This window comes from Macrobrachium nipponense, chromosome 23 (assembly GCF_015104395.2).
Source record: "Macrobrachium nipponense isolate FS-2020 chromosome 23, ASM1510439v2, whole genome shotgun sequence".
Lineage (NCBI taxonomy): Eukaryota > Metazoa > Arthropoda > Malacostraca > Decapoda > Palaemonidae > Macrobrachium > Macrobrachium nipponense.
Window position 1 is genome coordinate 53,184,364 of NC_061090.1, and position 17,500 is coordinate 53,201,863.

At 35.4% G+C, this 17,500-nt stretch overlaps 1 protein-coding gene and 1 long non-coding RNA gene across 3 annotated transcripts in view; one reads left to right on the forward strand and one right to left on the reverse strand.

Annotated features, from left to right (window-relative positions):
- The window catches only part of LOC135200788 (uncharacterized), a 370,704-nt gene that overhangs the window by 82,583 nt on the left and 270,621 nt on the right, over positions 1-17,500 (forward strand). The window lies entirely within an intron of this gene.
- Positions 1-17,500, reverse strand: part of LOC135200775 (tachykinin-like peptides receptor 99D) — a 320,400-nt gene that overhangs the window by 66,232 nt on the left and 236,668 nt on the right. For both annotated transcript variants that reach the window (XM_064229419.1, XM_064229428.1), the window contains exon 3: positions 6,215-6,365. In XM_064229419.1, coding sequence (XP_064085489.1) covers positions 6,215-6,365 — 151 coding nt within the window. The remainder of the gene's footprint in view (positions 1-6,214; positions 6,366-17,500) is intronic.

Here is a 17,500-nt window from a genome sequence, read left to right on the forward strand (position 1 = left end):
AGCTATACAACTACCTAGAGGATACAAACACCATCCACCCCCACCAACAGAAAGGCTGCAGAAGGAAGTGTAGGAGCAAAAGACCACCTCCTGAGACAAATGGTAAGGAAAAAAAAAAAAAGAACAGTAAGAGAAGGAAAACCAACCTAAGCATGGCATGGATAGACTATAAGAAAGCCTTCGACATGGTACCACACACATGGTAAATAGAATGCCTGAAAATATATGGGGCAGAGGAAAACACCATCAGCTTCCTCAAAAATACAATGCGCAACTGGAATACAATACTTACAAGCTCTGGAATAAGACTAGCAGAGGTTAATATCAGGAGAGGGATCTTCCAGGGCGACTCACTTTCCCCCCCTACTACTCTTCGTAGTAAGCCATGATTCCCATGACGGAAAAGTACTGCAAAGATGGTGGATGCTGGGTACCAACTCAAGAAAATCAGGCAAACCAGAATTATAACCATCTGAATTTTTCATGGACGACATCAAGCTGTATGGTAAGCAGCATCAAGGGAAATAGATACCCTAATCCAGACTGTAAGGATTGTATCTGGGGGACATCAGGATGGAGTTTGGAATAGAAAAATGGTGCGCCATAGTCAACATACAAAAGGGCAAAGTAACAAGGACTGCAGGGATAAAGCTACCACCAGATGGGAACAACATCAAACACAATAAGATGAGACTGGATACAAATACCAAAATACCTGGGAATAATGGAAGGAGGGGATATAAAACATCAAGAGATAAAGGACACGACCAGGAAAGAATATATGCAGAGACTCAAGGCAATACTCAAGTCAAAACTCAACGCCGGAAATATGATAAAAGCCATAAACACATGGGCAGTGCCAGTAATCAGATACTGCGCAGGACTAGTGGAATGGACGAAGGCAGCATAGACCAGAAAACGAGGAAACATATGACAGTACACAAAGCACTACACCCAAGAGCAAATACGGACAGACTATTACATAACACGAAAGGAAGGAGGGAGGGGACTACTAATCATAGAGGACTGCGTCAACATCGAGAACAGAGCACTGGGGCAATATATGAAGACCAGTGAAGACGAGTGGCTCAAGAGTGCATAGGAAGAAGGGCTGATAAAAGTAGACGCAGACCCAGAAATATACAGAGACAGGAGAAAGACAAGCAGAACAGAGGACTGGCATAACAAACCAATGCACGGAAAATACATGAGACAGACTAAAGAACTAGCCAGCAATGACACGTGGCAATGGCTACTGAGGGGAGTGCTCAAGAAGGAAACTGAAGGAATGATAACAGCGGCACAAGATCAGGCCCTAAGAACCAGATATGTCCAAAGAACGATAGATGGAAATAACATCTCTCCCATATGCAGGAAGTGCAATACGAAAAATGAAACCATAAACCACATAGCAAGCGAATGTCCGGCACTTGCACAGAACCAGTACAAAAAGAGGCATGATTCAGTAGCAAAAGCCCTCCACTGGAGCCTGTGCAAGAAACACCAGCTCCCTTGCAGTAATAAGTGGTACGAACACTAACCTGAAGGAGTGATAGAAAACGACCAGGAAAAGATCCTCTGGGACTATGGTATCAGAACAGGTAGGGTGATACGTGCAAATAGACCAGTCGTGACGTTGATTGACAAAATCAAGAAGAAAGTATCACTCATTGATGTCGCAATACCATGGGATACCAGAGTTGAAGAGAAAGAAAGGGAAAAAATGGATAAGTATCAAGTTCTGAAAATAGAAATAAGAAGGATATGGGATATGCCAGTGGAAATTGTACCCATAATCATAGGAATACTAGGCACGATCCCAAGATCCCTGAAAAGGAATCTGGGAAAACTAGAGGCTGAAGTAGCTCCAGGACTCATGCAGAAGAGTGTGATCCTAGAAACGGGGCACATAGTAAGAAAAGTGACGAACTCCTAAGGAGGCAGGATGCAACCCGGAACCCTACGCTATAAATACCACCCAGTCGAATTAGAGGACTGTGATAGAGCAATAATAATAATAAAAATAATAATAATAATAATAATAATAATGATGAGATAAACGTAGGGTATGGTTATTGCTCCATAGGACTTTAAACAATAAAAATATCGGTTTTGAAAGACATGCGGGTTAATATACTTTACATTAATTTATAATAATACAAGAAATTATATAGATATAAAGAAATATCTGTACGTACTGATGCCAACTCGTATTAGATGCATCTTATCTTTTTTTTATCTTTATGGATAAGTGCGTTGACGGTGTAGCGTATGCATTTAGTATGCTATTCGGATTGGCAAAGCAGAGAGAGAGAGAGAGAGACAGAGAGAGAGAGAGAGAGAAGGCAGCAATTCGATAAGAGACCAGTCAAAGAGAATCCAGTAACTACGATTACGCGATGTGCAATTTACAGCAATAACATTCCAGCATTACAAAGGAAACGGTGAAAATAAAAAAATAAAAAATAAAAATGCGTCCTGTTGTTTCATCTCTCAATTACGATGCTTTTAAGCGTCAGTGATTAAATTTGTGAGATGTCAGTGACAGCTTTTTCCTTTTTCAGCGATTTGTCCGTTCATATGCAAAGCATCCGTGGATTTACTTTCCCATTGTTGTTATTGTTATTGATGTTGTACTTGCAGTTGCATAATGCAACGCCTTTAGTGGCAGTAGCTGATGTAACAGTAAAAATCACATAAATAATTGTAATAAAAAATAATAATTATGGTGTCTTAATTTTGTGAATTTCCCTATTAAATTTTCGTTTTTTAGTCAGACTTACAGCTAAGTGTACATAATTATTATTATTATTATTATTATTATTATTATTATTATTATTATTATTATTATTATTATTATTAGATGAAACCTATTCCCATGGAATAACCACACAGGAGCCAGTGCCCTGAAATTCAAGCTTCCAAACAATATTAAGGCGTTCATTAGGAAGAAGTAAGAGGAAGTAAAGGGAAATACGGAAACAAGAGAACCCACTAATTAAAAAAAATAATTAATGAATAGATAAACAAATAAAAATGTATTCGTGCCTTTCAAAACTTGTTAAAAAAAAATCGCAACAACGCCATATTTGTGTTTGAAAGATTTCGTCAGCAAAGATTGACTCATGTGATTATGAGTTTTCTTTGGATAATCATAATAACAAGTTCGATTGGCCTCACACGATTGATCAAAGAGCGAGGCATATTTTTTTTCGCGAACGATCTACACCGTCAGAACTCCTTTTTTTATTCTTATTTATTTATTTTTTTTACCCCGGCACGAAATGAACCATTTTCTTTCTCGCGTAGACTTGCGAGAGGAAACAAATGCAAATTCCATCTCCCCCTCTTCCCGGGGAGGGGGAGATGGGAGGCTGGCGGGAGGAGGAAGATGAAATATTTAACGACTTTTATTCCCGTAGTTTATTTTGGAAGTTTGGACAAGCGATAGCACCTTCCCGAATACACGGCAAGTTGGGCCCCCTGCGTCCAAAATAGATATGAGATTTATATTTTGTGGGTGGGGTTGGGGGCGGGTAAGGGGGTGTTAGGGAATTCTTTTATCATAACTGGGTTGGTTAACAACAACTCCAGTTTGTCGCAGGTTTTAGCAACAGACATCAGGGTAAACTGAAATAAACATTTGCCTTCTGACGTATAGTTTAGTTTAAAAGAATTGTTCTGCACGTTCAAAATTTTTTTCTTATATTTACTGTAAACAGCGTTAATAATAATCACACACATAATATATATACGTATATATATATATATATATATATATATATATATATATATATATATATATATATATATATATATATTATATATATAAGCGAATACCACAGGAAAATGATAGTCAGAAATCCAAGCGCTTTCGTCTTTACTAAGATATTGTCAAGGAACGAATGAAATACAATTGGAGAGAAAGTTATCAGTTAAACAACAGATCAAAAATACCAGATGGTTAATTGTCAAAAGGGTAAAAGTTAAAGAGATTATCCAGCATTATTGGATATCACACGGTCACAAACCAAAGCATAATTTAACCCTAACAGCAACTACAAAGTATCCGTACAGTTCAAAACATGTAAAAACTGAATATATTAATTTTTGTTGCTTTATTCCTCTACAACTTTTTTTTTATTATTAATTTCAATTTTAAATTAAACCAACACTTAAATTTGAGAACATTTCCATATTTGACTTGATGACACAGCGATTCAGTGGTATTCCTTTTAACTGTGTCATTACATGGGATTAAGGCTCTTGCTTGACTCCAGTTAATAAAGCCTTAATTCCATGTAATGACACAGTTAAAAGGAACATCATTGAATCTGGTTTCATCAAGTCAAATAATAGAAATGTTCTAAATTTAAGTCTTGGTTTATTTAAACTTGATGTTTTCATGATAAAAAAAAGTTGTAGATAAATGTAAGCAACAAAATTAATATATTCAGTTTTTACATGTTTTGGACAGTAAAGATACTTTGTAATTTCGGCTTGGGTCAAATCTGTTTAGGTTTGTGACCGTGTGATATCCGATCATCCTGGATTATCTCTTTTAATTTTTACCCTTTTGACAACTAACCATCTGGTGTTTTTGATCTGTTGTTTATCTGATAACTTTCTCTCCAATTGTATTTCATTCGTTCCTTGACAATGTCTTAGTAAAGACGAAAGCGCTTGGATTTCTGACTATCATTTTCCTGTGGTATTCGCTTATTTAATGAAGTCACGTGCATCTACTGTGATTTTTTAAGTATATATATATATATATATATATATATATATATTATATATATATATAATATATATATATATATATATATAATGCAAGCACACAAACAATACCTTCCTATATGAATTTGTATAATACTTATGTATGTACGAGTATACGTGTTTATCTTTATCCTTCAAGCGGATGGTATCACATTTGATTTCATGGCTGAATATTTTATATGTACTCACTGGAGAGAAGTCAAACCATCTTAAGACCAGCACATTAGCAGCATTCCAATAGTAGCTAAGATCTACAGTAACAACAAACAAACACTTCCTTGGCCTTTGTGATGAAGATGCCAGACCCTCCACCTTCCCCCCCACGCCACCCCCATCCAATTACTGATCCTTCTCGGTAGGTGCTGCAATTTGTGCTGCCCAAAGAAAAACTCTACGAATTGAATTGCCAGGGAAAAAAAGCGTCAGGGGGAGAGGGGGGGGTTGCAAACACAAACGGTCGAAAGGATCTCGCTCGAACCTTTGTTAAGTTAATGAATTAAGCCTTCTTCTTCTTTTTGTTGTATCGGTTCTGTCCGATGAGGAATTAAGAGTGGTTTCCGCGGGTAGGGGGAGTTTGTGTGTATGTGTGTGTGTGTGTGTGTGTGTGTTTTGGTGGGGGGGCTGAAAGAAAATGGAATTTCGTTTTGTCTTTTTATGTTGAAGAATTTTTTTTTTTTTTTTTGTGTTCCCCAGTTTTTCGGTTTGGTGGTTGACAGGTATTCATGCATATAAATATACATATATATATATATATATATATATATATATATATATATATATATATATTTATATATATATATATGATATGTATATATTATATTATATATATTATATAATATTATATATTATATTATATATATATATATATATACCTATACCTATATATATATATATATATAGTATATATATTATATTATATATAATATATATATATTATATATGTGTGTGTGTATATATATAATAATCATATATTATGAATATATATATATATATACATATATATATTATTATATATATATATATACACACCACACACACACATATATATATATATATATATTATATGTATAATATATATATATAACATATATTTATATATATATATATATATATATATATATATATATATATATATTTATATATATGCATATTTTTATTTATATATATATATATATATTATATATATATATATATATATATTATATATATATATATATGTATGTATCATACATATGATTATATATACACAATATATATATACTATATGTATATAATACACATACATACATACGTACATACATACATACAACCTAATCAAAATATTTAAGTTTTAAACTACTCCCCCCACCCGGCCACCCCGCCCCCCCCCCCCCCCCCCCACCCCCCCCCCCCCCGCATTCCCCATAAAAAGCAAACTGCTATTGAGGACTCTTACCTTCCTTTTAGACCTGATGCTCTCCACCTGCCTCGGGGTCTGTTCCCCGATGCTCCTGCTGCCCCACAGGGTCCAGCCGATTCTCGCGTAGGTGAAGCCCATGCTCAGCAAGGGCAGGATGTACGTCAACACCATCAGGATGACGGTGTGCCTGGAGGCGGAGAGAAGAAAGGAATGACATTTAACATCATGAGGGCAGATGACGGAAAATTCAAATTCTATGAATGTCAAAACAACAATTATTATTGTTCGTACGATCAGTAGGGGTGGGCAGCACCGTCAGTGCATTTCAAGCGATGCACTGTAGGCATTACTTTTGGGTTTCTAGCCTCGAGATGCAATACATTTTTATTCATTTTACTGTACCTCCATTCATATTCTTTTTTTTTTTTTTTAATTTTGCTTTCCATCTACTCCGAACAGTTGTTTCACAGTGCAGCTGTTGCTTTGAGGTTTTCCTCCTCTCACACCCTTCAAACTTTTTACCGTCAATTTCCGTCTCAGTGCTGCGGCCTCAGTTGGGTATTCTGTCTACCGTGATCAGTAAAATCAGTAAGATTTTACAGATCAGTAAGATCTGTAAAATATCTATTGAAATGTAAACAGTCTAAATGCCAATGTTTCTGTAAGTATGGAATTTGAATAGCTGATGATAACGCTTAAGCTTTCTGAATATGAACAGTTTTTAAGATATTAAAGGCATTCAAGCGCTTATAAACGGTAAGATGATGATTGTTTTTAAATGATAATGAGTTTAAAATCATATACATTTTGGACATTGACACCACTAGTTATAAATGCATGTACGTACGTACGTACGTATGTATTCGAGTTCAGAAGATTTAGGGACTGGGAACTCATTTAATTGCCAGTGAGATTTAGGCAATCACACCTATTCACTTGTATTTCCAGTTACAGCTTCTATCACAGCAATAACAAAGGGTCATAGAATATAAACCGAGTATAATGCACACACACACACACGCTCACACACACACACACACGCTCACACACACACACACGTATATATATATATATATATATATATATATATATATATATATATAGTGTGTGTGTGTGTGTGTGTGATTTATTTATATATATATATATATATGTGTGTGTGTGTGTGTGTGTGTATTTATATATATATATATATATATATATATATATATATATATATATATATATGTATATATATATATATATATATATATATATATATATATATATATATATATATATATATATATATATATATATATATATATATATATATATATATCTTGAGGCAAGTGAGGCGTTACGTTAGAAAAATAATAATCCGTCTTGCCATGAGCTAAGAAACTCAAAATGTTAAAAGAATTAATGTTACGAGACACTGCCTCCAGGAAAGACTGTTATACACCCTTATAAAATCAAGATTATTATAATTATTATTATTATTTTTTATTTATTTATTTATTTATTTTTTTTTTTATGTCTATCACAGTCCTCCAATTCGACTGGGTGGTATTTATAGTGTGGGGTTCCGGGTTGCATCCTGCCTCCTTAGGAGTCCATCACGTTTCTTACTATGTGCGCCGTTTCTAGGATCACACTCTTCTGCATGAGTCCTGGAGCTACTTCAACCTCTAGTTTTTCTAGGTTCCTTTTCAGGGATCTGGAATCGTGCCTAGTGTTCCTATGATTATGGATACAATTTCCACTGGCATATCTCATATCCTTCTTATTTCTATTTTCAGGTCCTGATACTTATCCATTTTTCCCTATCTTCCTCTTCAACTCAGGTGTCCCATGGTATTGCGACATCAATGAGTGATACTTTCTTCTTGATTATGCAATAATGATTATGCAATAATCTGTAGCAAGTCTACAGCTGTCGAAGCTTGTCAAAAGATCCAGACTGCTATTAATGCTTCAACATTATGGGCCAGTGCTAAAGGGTTCAAATTTTCACCAGAAAAAGCCAAAGCTATACGATTTTGCCGATTAAGAAGAGTGGAAGAGATCCCTATGCTGTTTTTAAATGATTCGATTTTACCTTATGAAGATAGCATCAAGTATCTAGGTGTTACGTTTGATAAGAAATTAACTTTTACTCAACATGTTAATGAAGTTGTATGTAACGTGAAGCTTCGTCTTAATATTCTTAAAGCTGTGTCTAATTTTAATTGGGGGGTAGATCGAATTACCCTTTTGAGGATGTACCAGGTTTTATGCCTAAGCAAAATTGATTATGGTTGTCAAGTTTATGGTTGTGCATGCAAGACAACACTGGAGAAATTAGATGTTGTCCATAATTTGGGTTTACGTATTTGTACGGGAGCCTATAGAGCTTCTCCAGTAGAAAGCTTATATGTTGAGTCAGGTTTTCCCCCACTATTTATCCGTAGGGAGGAATTAGGCTTGGGAGTCATATCAAGAGTACTTACGTCAAAGCTAAACCCTAACTATAAGTACGTTAGAGAACCAACTGATAGAGCCCCAAATAGACCTAGACTGCAAAGCCGCTTGAAGTTCGACTAGCAAGCTCTGCCAGGGAGGTGGGATTACTACCCCCTGCAGTAGCTGAAATTTCGCCCTCAGAGTTTCCACCTTGGAATAGGCCACGCTTAGAAATCTGCCCAATTAGGGACAGCAGGAGCAACAGGTCTGGTGATCAGTTGAGGGCAAGTTTCTTGGATCATGCTTTTGAACATAGTGATTCTCATCCTATATATACTGATGGCTCGAAGGGTTCTGATGGTGTTGGTTGCTCTGTAGTGACTAGTGATAATATTAAAAAGAAGCTTCCATCTAATTCCTCTGTTTTTTTACAGCTGAACTGCTGGCAGTTTTGACTGCTCTTAAATATATTTTTTATATTTCTTGTACTAACAAGGTTTTTGCCATTTTTACCGACTCTCAAAAGCCTAGTCTCTTGCCACCCTTTAGTGTAAGAAGTACAAGATTGGTTTTATCTTTTAATTAATAGAAGAGGTTTTTCTGTTAGGTTTTGTTGGGCTCCGTCCCATGTTGGAATTGTTGGGAATGAGCGAGCCGACGCTGCTGCTAAGGCTGCAACTAGGCTTAGGCACATTTCCAACATGGGCGTCCCTGTTTCCGATTTTAAAAGTACCATTCGATTTTATTGCAGAGACCAGTGGCAGGCCCACTGGTCTACTTTAGATAATAATCTTAAATTAAAGTTGATTAGGCCTTCTGTTCATCCTTGGCCTCATAGCCGGATGGACAGAAGGTCTGAGATATTTTTAGCTAGATTACGTATTGGCCACACTAAATATACTCACAGGTATCTAATGATGAGTGGAGCGGATAGGCAGGTTCCTCGCTGTTCCACCTGTCATGTGGATTTGACTGTGGTGCATATTTTGGTGGAGTGTCCTCATTTTGAAAACAAACGTAGAGCTTGTTTGCTGGCAAATAAGACTCTTGCCGATATTTTAGGTGAAGTTGCTCAGGCAGAGCAAATTATGACATTTTTAAAAAATATTGGTCTTTTTTATGAATTGCAATTTTCTCTTAATTGTTTTAGGTTTCTTGTTTGGTTTTTATGAATTAATGATTTGTATGTTAGATCGGTTGTGTGCATGTTTGTGCGACAGTGAATTTTTTTTTATTCTTAAGATATATATGTGCTGAATGGCCCCTCGGCTCCGGCGCTTGGCTATGTGCCAAAAAATTTTTTTTTATAAACTAATCAATCAACGTCACGTCTGGTCTATTTGCACGTATCACCCTATCTGTTCTGATACCATAGTCCCAGAGGATCTTTGCCTGATCGTTTTCTATCACTCCTTCAGGTTGGTGCTCGTACCACTTATTACTGAAAGGTAGCTGGTGTTTCTTGCACAGGCTTCAGTGGAGGGCTTTTGCCACTGAATCATGCCTCTTTTTGTACTGGTTCTGTGCAAGTGCCGGACATTCGCTTGCTATGTGGTTTATGGTCTCAATTTTCATATTGCACTTCCTACATATGGGAATGTTATTTCCATCTATCGTTCTTTGAACATTTCTGGTTCTTAGGGCCTGATCTTGTGCCGCTGTTATCATTCCTTCAGTTTCTTTCTTCAGCTCTCCCCTCTGTAACCATCGCCATGTGTCATCGCTGGCCAGTTCTTTAGTCTGTCTCATGTATTATCCGTGCATTGGTTTGTTGTGCCATTCCTCTGTTCTGCTTGTCTTTCTCCTGTCCCTGTATATTTCTGGGTCTTCGTCTACTTTTATCAGTCCTTCTTCCCATGCACTCTAGAGCCACTCGTCTTCACTGGTCTTCATATATTGCCCCAGTGCTCTGTTCTCGATGTTGACGCAGTCCTCTACACTTAGTAGTCCTCTCCCTCCTTCCTTTCGTGTTATGTATAGTCTGTCCGTATTTGCTCTTGGGTGTAGTGCTTTGTGTATTGTCATATGTTGCCCGAAGAGAGAAAACCCTCAAGATTTGTGCAAGAATACCTCTGGGTTCCTATTAAGCGCTCTCTCTCTCTCTTTCTCTCTCTCTTTCTCTCTCTCTCTCTCTCTCTCTCTCTCTCTATTCATCCGCCCTATTTACACTCTTCTAAGCGTCTTCTGTTGCTCCATTTCTTCCCGCCTCTCTCCACACGCTCTTAACCTGGGCATAAAGATGTCCGTCTTAAGTAAGAATGAAATTCCTCCTCCTTCCCTCCACCCCTTCCTCCCCTCCCCTCCCCTCCCTCCCCTCCCCTCCCCTCCCCTCCCTCCCAGCCATTATCCAGAGTCCAGGCGAAAAATAACAGCGATCCGTATGTTTCTATATCTTTAATCCCGGTTATAAAGTGCTGTAAATATTCATCTGGCGGTAAACGAGATATGGCATCAGTATATTCATGAGTTCCTGCCGAAACAAAATACCACTATGATGCAGGAGTCGGGGCGGCGCGCGGGAGGAGTGGGAGTATTTTAATGTAGTTGTTGCTCGTCTGTCTGTGGGTTGTGTGAACACTTTGTAAAAAGCGGTAGATTGTTTTTTTTCCGTTGCACAACGATACATTAAACACGACTCCACGTTGCTGACCATTGGTATATTTTGTTATTTTTTATTTCGTATATTTTATTTCATTAAAAGTAATAGCTACTTCAGCAGCGTTCCACTTGTAGAGATTCTTCTCAATTTTCCGAACAGCGGCTTTTTCCGTGCTACTTAGACATGCTAGTAGAGCGCCTATGAAGGTCATGGTCATATACAGGGTCAAAATCGATTTATATGTCTGAATATTACAGAAAAACTATGATATCTATAGGCGCTCCACTAGCCTGTTTAAGTAGCACGGAAAAAGCCGCTATTCGAAAAATAGAGAAGAATCTCTACAAGTGTAACGCTGCTGAAGTAACCATTACTTTTAATAAAGTATGCTTAGGAGAGGGTCTGCATCCTAAGTATATTTTATTTGTTATATTTAATTTTTTGTATTTTATTTGTTATAACTTGTTGTTATATTCTATTCTTTATATTTTATTTTTGAATGACTTTCGTGTGGTTTAATTATTATCTCGAAGCTCAGTACCAAATTTAATAAGACTTGACATTGGCAGCCCCAAACCAAATAAGTATTCGCTTGCAAGAACACAGAAATGGAAAAAAAATAAAAAAATAAAAAACATGAAGCATTTAGGAGTTTTTAAAGCGTTTTATATTTCACTGTTGCATTATATTTCCGAATTGCTTTTGTGGTGGTTTCATTTCATATCGAAGAGCAGTACTATACCAAATTTCGGATTTGAAATTGACAGCCCCATAAGCAAGTATTCACTTGCAAGCACACCGAAATATAAAAGGAGAGGAAGCCGGATATTCTGGCTCTGAGACTAAGATGAAAGAAGGAAAGTGGGTGTAGGGATCGGAAGGAAAAAGTTTATTACGTCCTTGATACCTCCTGTAGGGGAGGGGGGGGACGGCTAGTACCGTCGGTACTCAATGGGCATTACTTAAGGCTCTTTGCAGCGTCCCTTGGTCCCCTAGTTGCAACCCCTTTCATTCAGTTTACTGTATCTCCGTTCATATTCTTTTCCTTCCTTCTTACCTTCCATCCTCTCATAACAATTTTTCCGTTGTGCAACTGCGAGGTTGCCTTCCTGTTATAACTTTAATACCTTCGTACTATCAGCGCTGTATGACCTCATAGGTCGTCATAGAGTTATCGCCTGTGATGTTAGGGACACTACGAGAATAGTTGAAAGAGTTCAAGTGCATTCGTTCATGAATGAAACTCTGTAGGGAGGGTTGAATCTATGCATCAGTTGGTTTGGAGAGCATGTAGGGCCGGTTGTTCTAAGCGATTTGAAAGCAAAGCTACTGGGCAGAGAAAGAGATGACGCTGTTGATAGCAATGCAGTTTCAGAAGTGGATGAGAATGAAGGGGGACCTTTTTTTTGGAACTGTGTTGAAAAATGGTCTTGATGTTTGGAAATGAATGCTGCTAGACACTGCCTCCAGGAATGACTGTGAAAGAGGGGATTATGGTTCAGTGAGCTTTTAGATTATGCATTTATTTATTCAGTCTAGATGACATAAAGAAGTTCATGGTGAGAGGAGGAGTACCTTAATGTATACTTGATAATTATTTGCTTGAAGTAAAAGTGAAGACAGATGAGCATCAAGTTGAGAGGAAAGGGATGAAAATACAGATATGAAGATGAGCTAGGAACAAGAAAAGCATATGAAGAGAGAGAGAGAGAGAGAGAGAGAGAGAGAGGAGTATATAGAGAATGGAAGCGTAGAGAAGAATTATTTGCATAGTATTTTAATAGTTTTAATAGAGAAGAATGTGAAAAAGAATGAGAATTATTATATATATAATATATATAAATATATATATATATATATATATATATACATATATATATATATATATATATATATATATATATATATATATATCTATATATATATATATATCCTATATATATCTATATATATAGATATACGTATATATATATATATATATTATATATATATATATATCTATTTATTAATACAATATATACACGCACACAAATATAACATTTATCGCATCACAAATGCAGTATCAAGTAAGGAGACGTTATATAATAACATTCCCCCAGATCAAGCTCTGTAGACACGGAGCTCGTTCCTGAAGAAGGCTCTTCAGCCAAGGACCCTCCTCTCACAAAAGAGTTCTCCTTCCGAGGCCTTTGGGCCGCGTCTTCGGTGGTTATATATATATATATATATATATATATATATATATATATATATATATATATATATATATATTTATATATATATATATATATATATATATATATATATATATATATATATATATATATATATATATATATATATATATATATGTATATATATATTTATATATATGTATATATACACACATACATATATGCATTGATAGATACACATACAAACCTTCTTACATATACGTGCATGCTTGCATATATATATATATATATATATATATATATATATATATATATATATATATATATATATATACATATATATATATATATATATATATTATATATATATATTATATATATACATATATATATATATAATATATATTATATATATTTATATATATATATATATTTATATTATGTTTATTTATATATATATATATATATATATATATATATATATATATATATATATATATATATATATATGTATACACACATACATATATGCATTGATAGATACACATACAAACTTACTTACATATACGTGCATGCTTGCATATATATATATATATATATATATATATATATAATATATATATATATATGTTTAGGAACAATCGTTTGCCGATTGTTCCCTTGGCTGATTGTTGCCTCCTTTGTTTTTGTTTTTAATTGCTGGTGAGTTGACGTCTGTTGGATGGCGTCAAACTTGGTCAGTCAGGTTCTGGAGGGCAAAACGACCAGTCAAGTTCAGAGCGGCAGAGAGGTAGAGTCTTGGCATCAGAGCAGCAGAGAGTATCTGAGGACGAGCTGGTGGTTGTATCAACCCTGTCTTGATCGTCCAGAGGTCGAGGAGGACATCCATACTGTATCTGAGGACGAGATGGTTGTTGTATCAACTCTGTCTTGATCGTCCTGCATTCGAGGAGGATGTCCATATTGTTTCCAAGGACGAGGTGGTTGTCGTATCGGCTCTGTCTTGATCGTCCGGCATTGGACTGTTGTCCTCATTGTTTGAGGAAGTGTTCCCGATTTGCTCTGAGTATCATTATGCCGCTTCAGTGTTAATTTTAATTATTTATTATGCTGCCTATTTCTATTAATTATATTTACAGATTGTTATTGCCCTTATACAGCCTATTTTGTCATTATTTTGGCTTTGTTATTGAACGGTGGATTTTATTGATTCTTCAACTGGCTTTAAATATTATTGTTAGTTTATAATTTTTTTTTGTGTTTTTGCCACCCAGAACCTTGACTCACTGTACATAATGTATTTAACTCTTGTAAATAAATTAATTTCAAGGTAACTTTTTGGTTTTGTTATGCTACTCCCTCCTTTGTTTGTCACCTGTCGTCAGTCATTACAGCCCAATTGCTTATTATTTTTAAGAACCTGTCGATCTCGAGAGTCGAGATCGTAATATATACATATATATATTGCATATATATATATATAATTATACCAAATGTAGATGTATAACAACAACATAAGACACTGTTCACCAACAGTCCGTTATACCCCTGCATAGTGACCCATTCCTTTTTATCTTGGACTCACTCTCTTCGTGAATTTTGAATTTAGCTTTCTTTCTAATGTTTTCTCGTCCTACTTCGTCATGTTCTATAATCATAAAATTGTTTTTTATAATAACCAACCTGCTGTTCCCCATTTTAGTTGTGCCGTCAGTGCACCTCACAGGGTGCACTGTAGGCATTACTAAAGTTTTTTTGTAGCGTCCCTTGGGCCCCTAGCTTCGACCACTTACGTTTCTTTTACTGTACATCCATTCATATTACTTTTCTTCCGTCTTGCTATCTACACTCTACTAACCATTGTTTCATAGTGCGATTGCGAGGGTTTCCTCCTGTTAAACCTTTCAAACCTACCTATTCTCTGTTTCCTTTCCAGCGCTGAATTGCCTCATAGATCCCAGTGCTTGGCCTTTGGTCTAAATTCCCTGTATTCCATTCTATTCCAAATATTCATGCTTGCATTTTTATACGAAGTGGTAATAGGAATACGGAAAATATTTCTGTAGTCCCATATTCATAAATTCATACCTTAAAATTATTATAATATGGATCGTTTTATGAAAATAGGAAATAAAAAACGTATTATTTAAAGGCCGTTTGTGTCCAGATAGTCCGAAATGTTCCAGTGATTCCATTCAGTATCTCCAAATATTGTGAGAGGTGCAAAAAAAAAAAAACTTTCGGATCATTTTTCTTTACGAAAAGCAGCCGATACCTTGATTGGAACACGGGGAACGCTTTAAGATTCCAGATTTTTTTTTTTTTTTTTTTTTTTTTTTTTTTTTTTGCAAATAAGAAAATTATATTCATTTATGTATGTGAATATTATGATAATATATTTTTCTTTAGTACAAAGCTTGAGAGCTGTTTTCATATATTTATGGTCCGAGTCTTTACTCGGCTGTAGAGAAATGGTTTTAATATGTTTGTGAAGATCATGGGCTATTTTTCCGTTTAAGGAAAAAAGTATCACTTTAGAAAAAGGGAGTTTTTAATGTTGCTATATTATTTATCAAAATTAACGGGATTTTTTTGACGTTAGTGTATTATTTATAAAATAATATCACTTTAGAAAAAGGGGTTTTTTGATGTTGCTATATTATTTATAAAAAGTAATTGATTTTTTGACGTTAGTGTATTATCTATAAAAATATCACTTTAGAAAAAGGTAATTTTTGACGTTGCTATATTATTTATCAAAAATGAATGGGATTTTTTTGACGTTAGTGTATTATATAAAAAAAATATCACATTAGAAAAAGGGAGTTTTTGATGTTGCTATATTATTTTTAAAGATTAAATGGGATTTGTTTGACGTTAGTGTATTATTTCTAAAAAAATAATAAATAGGATAAGAGGGGAAAGGAATAAGAGGAAAAGAGAAATATTGATACAAAATAGCTGGTTCTACTTCTTAATAAAAGAATGGAAAGGTCTGTCCTCCATGAGTAAACGGAATGGAACATAATTCCCCGGTCCCCCTCCCCCCCAATCCCCGCTCCAACCCCTCGCTATTCTGAGAGCAGTCTCTAAGCTCAAATTTGAGCGAGTTGTTCTTCCCTTTCGACCTTTTAACTCTGTTCAACTGCAATGGTACTCCTTGTTCCGCCAGGCCTTTGATACGCTCTGCCTGCCATTTAGTTTTCATTTGGCCAATTGAACGCGCCTCTCTCTCTCTCTCTCTCTCTCTCTCTCTCTCTCTCTCTCTCTCTCTGTGTCGTACATCAGGCCGTCAAATATTTTCCGATCGTTTCGCCTTCGAAAGATTTATTTTTTATTTTTTTTAGATAACCATCTCTCTCTCTCTCTCTCTCTCTCTCTCTCTCTCTCTCTCTCTCTCTGTCGTATACATTAGGCCTTCAAATATTTTTCGATCGTTTCGCCTTCCGGAGATTTTCGGCCGTTCTTTTTTATTTCTTCCTTGCTGATAACCGGCATAATTATTATCGTTTTCTCTCTTCTCGTTTTTCTTTTCATTGCCGAGTGTGAATATATCCTATCATTAAAATGTCTGTCATTTTTGCTGTCATTCGACCATCTCTTTATGTCGTTGCCATTGGTTTATCATATTTGATCTGTAATTTTGTCATCGAAGTCTCATGAAACCAGTTGATATTTACCTGTTTTTTTTTTTAAGGTCACAGGTTGACGCAGAGGGCAAAATTTAAGATATTTTTTCTGTAACTCTGAAACTTAGATTGAGGACGATGGCTTTCAGAACTCGACATTATGTTTCAAAGATATTCACTATTTTATATATTTGCACATCTTGACATATCCGTTAAAGTCACGGGTCAATTTACAGATTAACGTTTAATTTTTCTCTGGATTTTTATGACACTCGAGGCACAGATACTCAGATGGCTGATGTGTAAAATCCAAAATTGTTTTTGACCTTAAATGTCAGCATGTATTAATTTTTGTCAGGTCATAAAACAACTTGGAAGGCTCATATTTATCTAAATAATAATAATAATAATAATAATAATAATAATAATAATAATAATAATAAACTGGTAATGCGAGCACCTCGGAAAGGATTAGTTCGTTTATTTGTACCTACTTCTC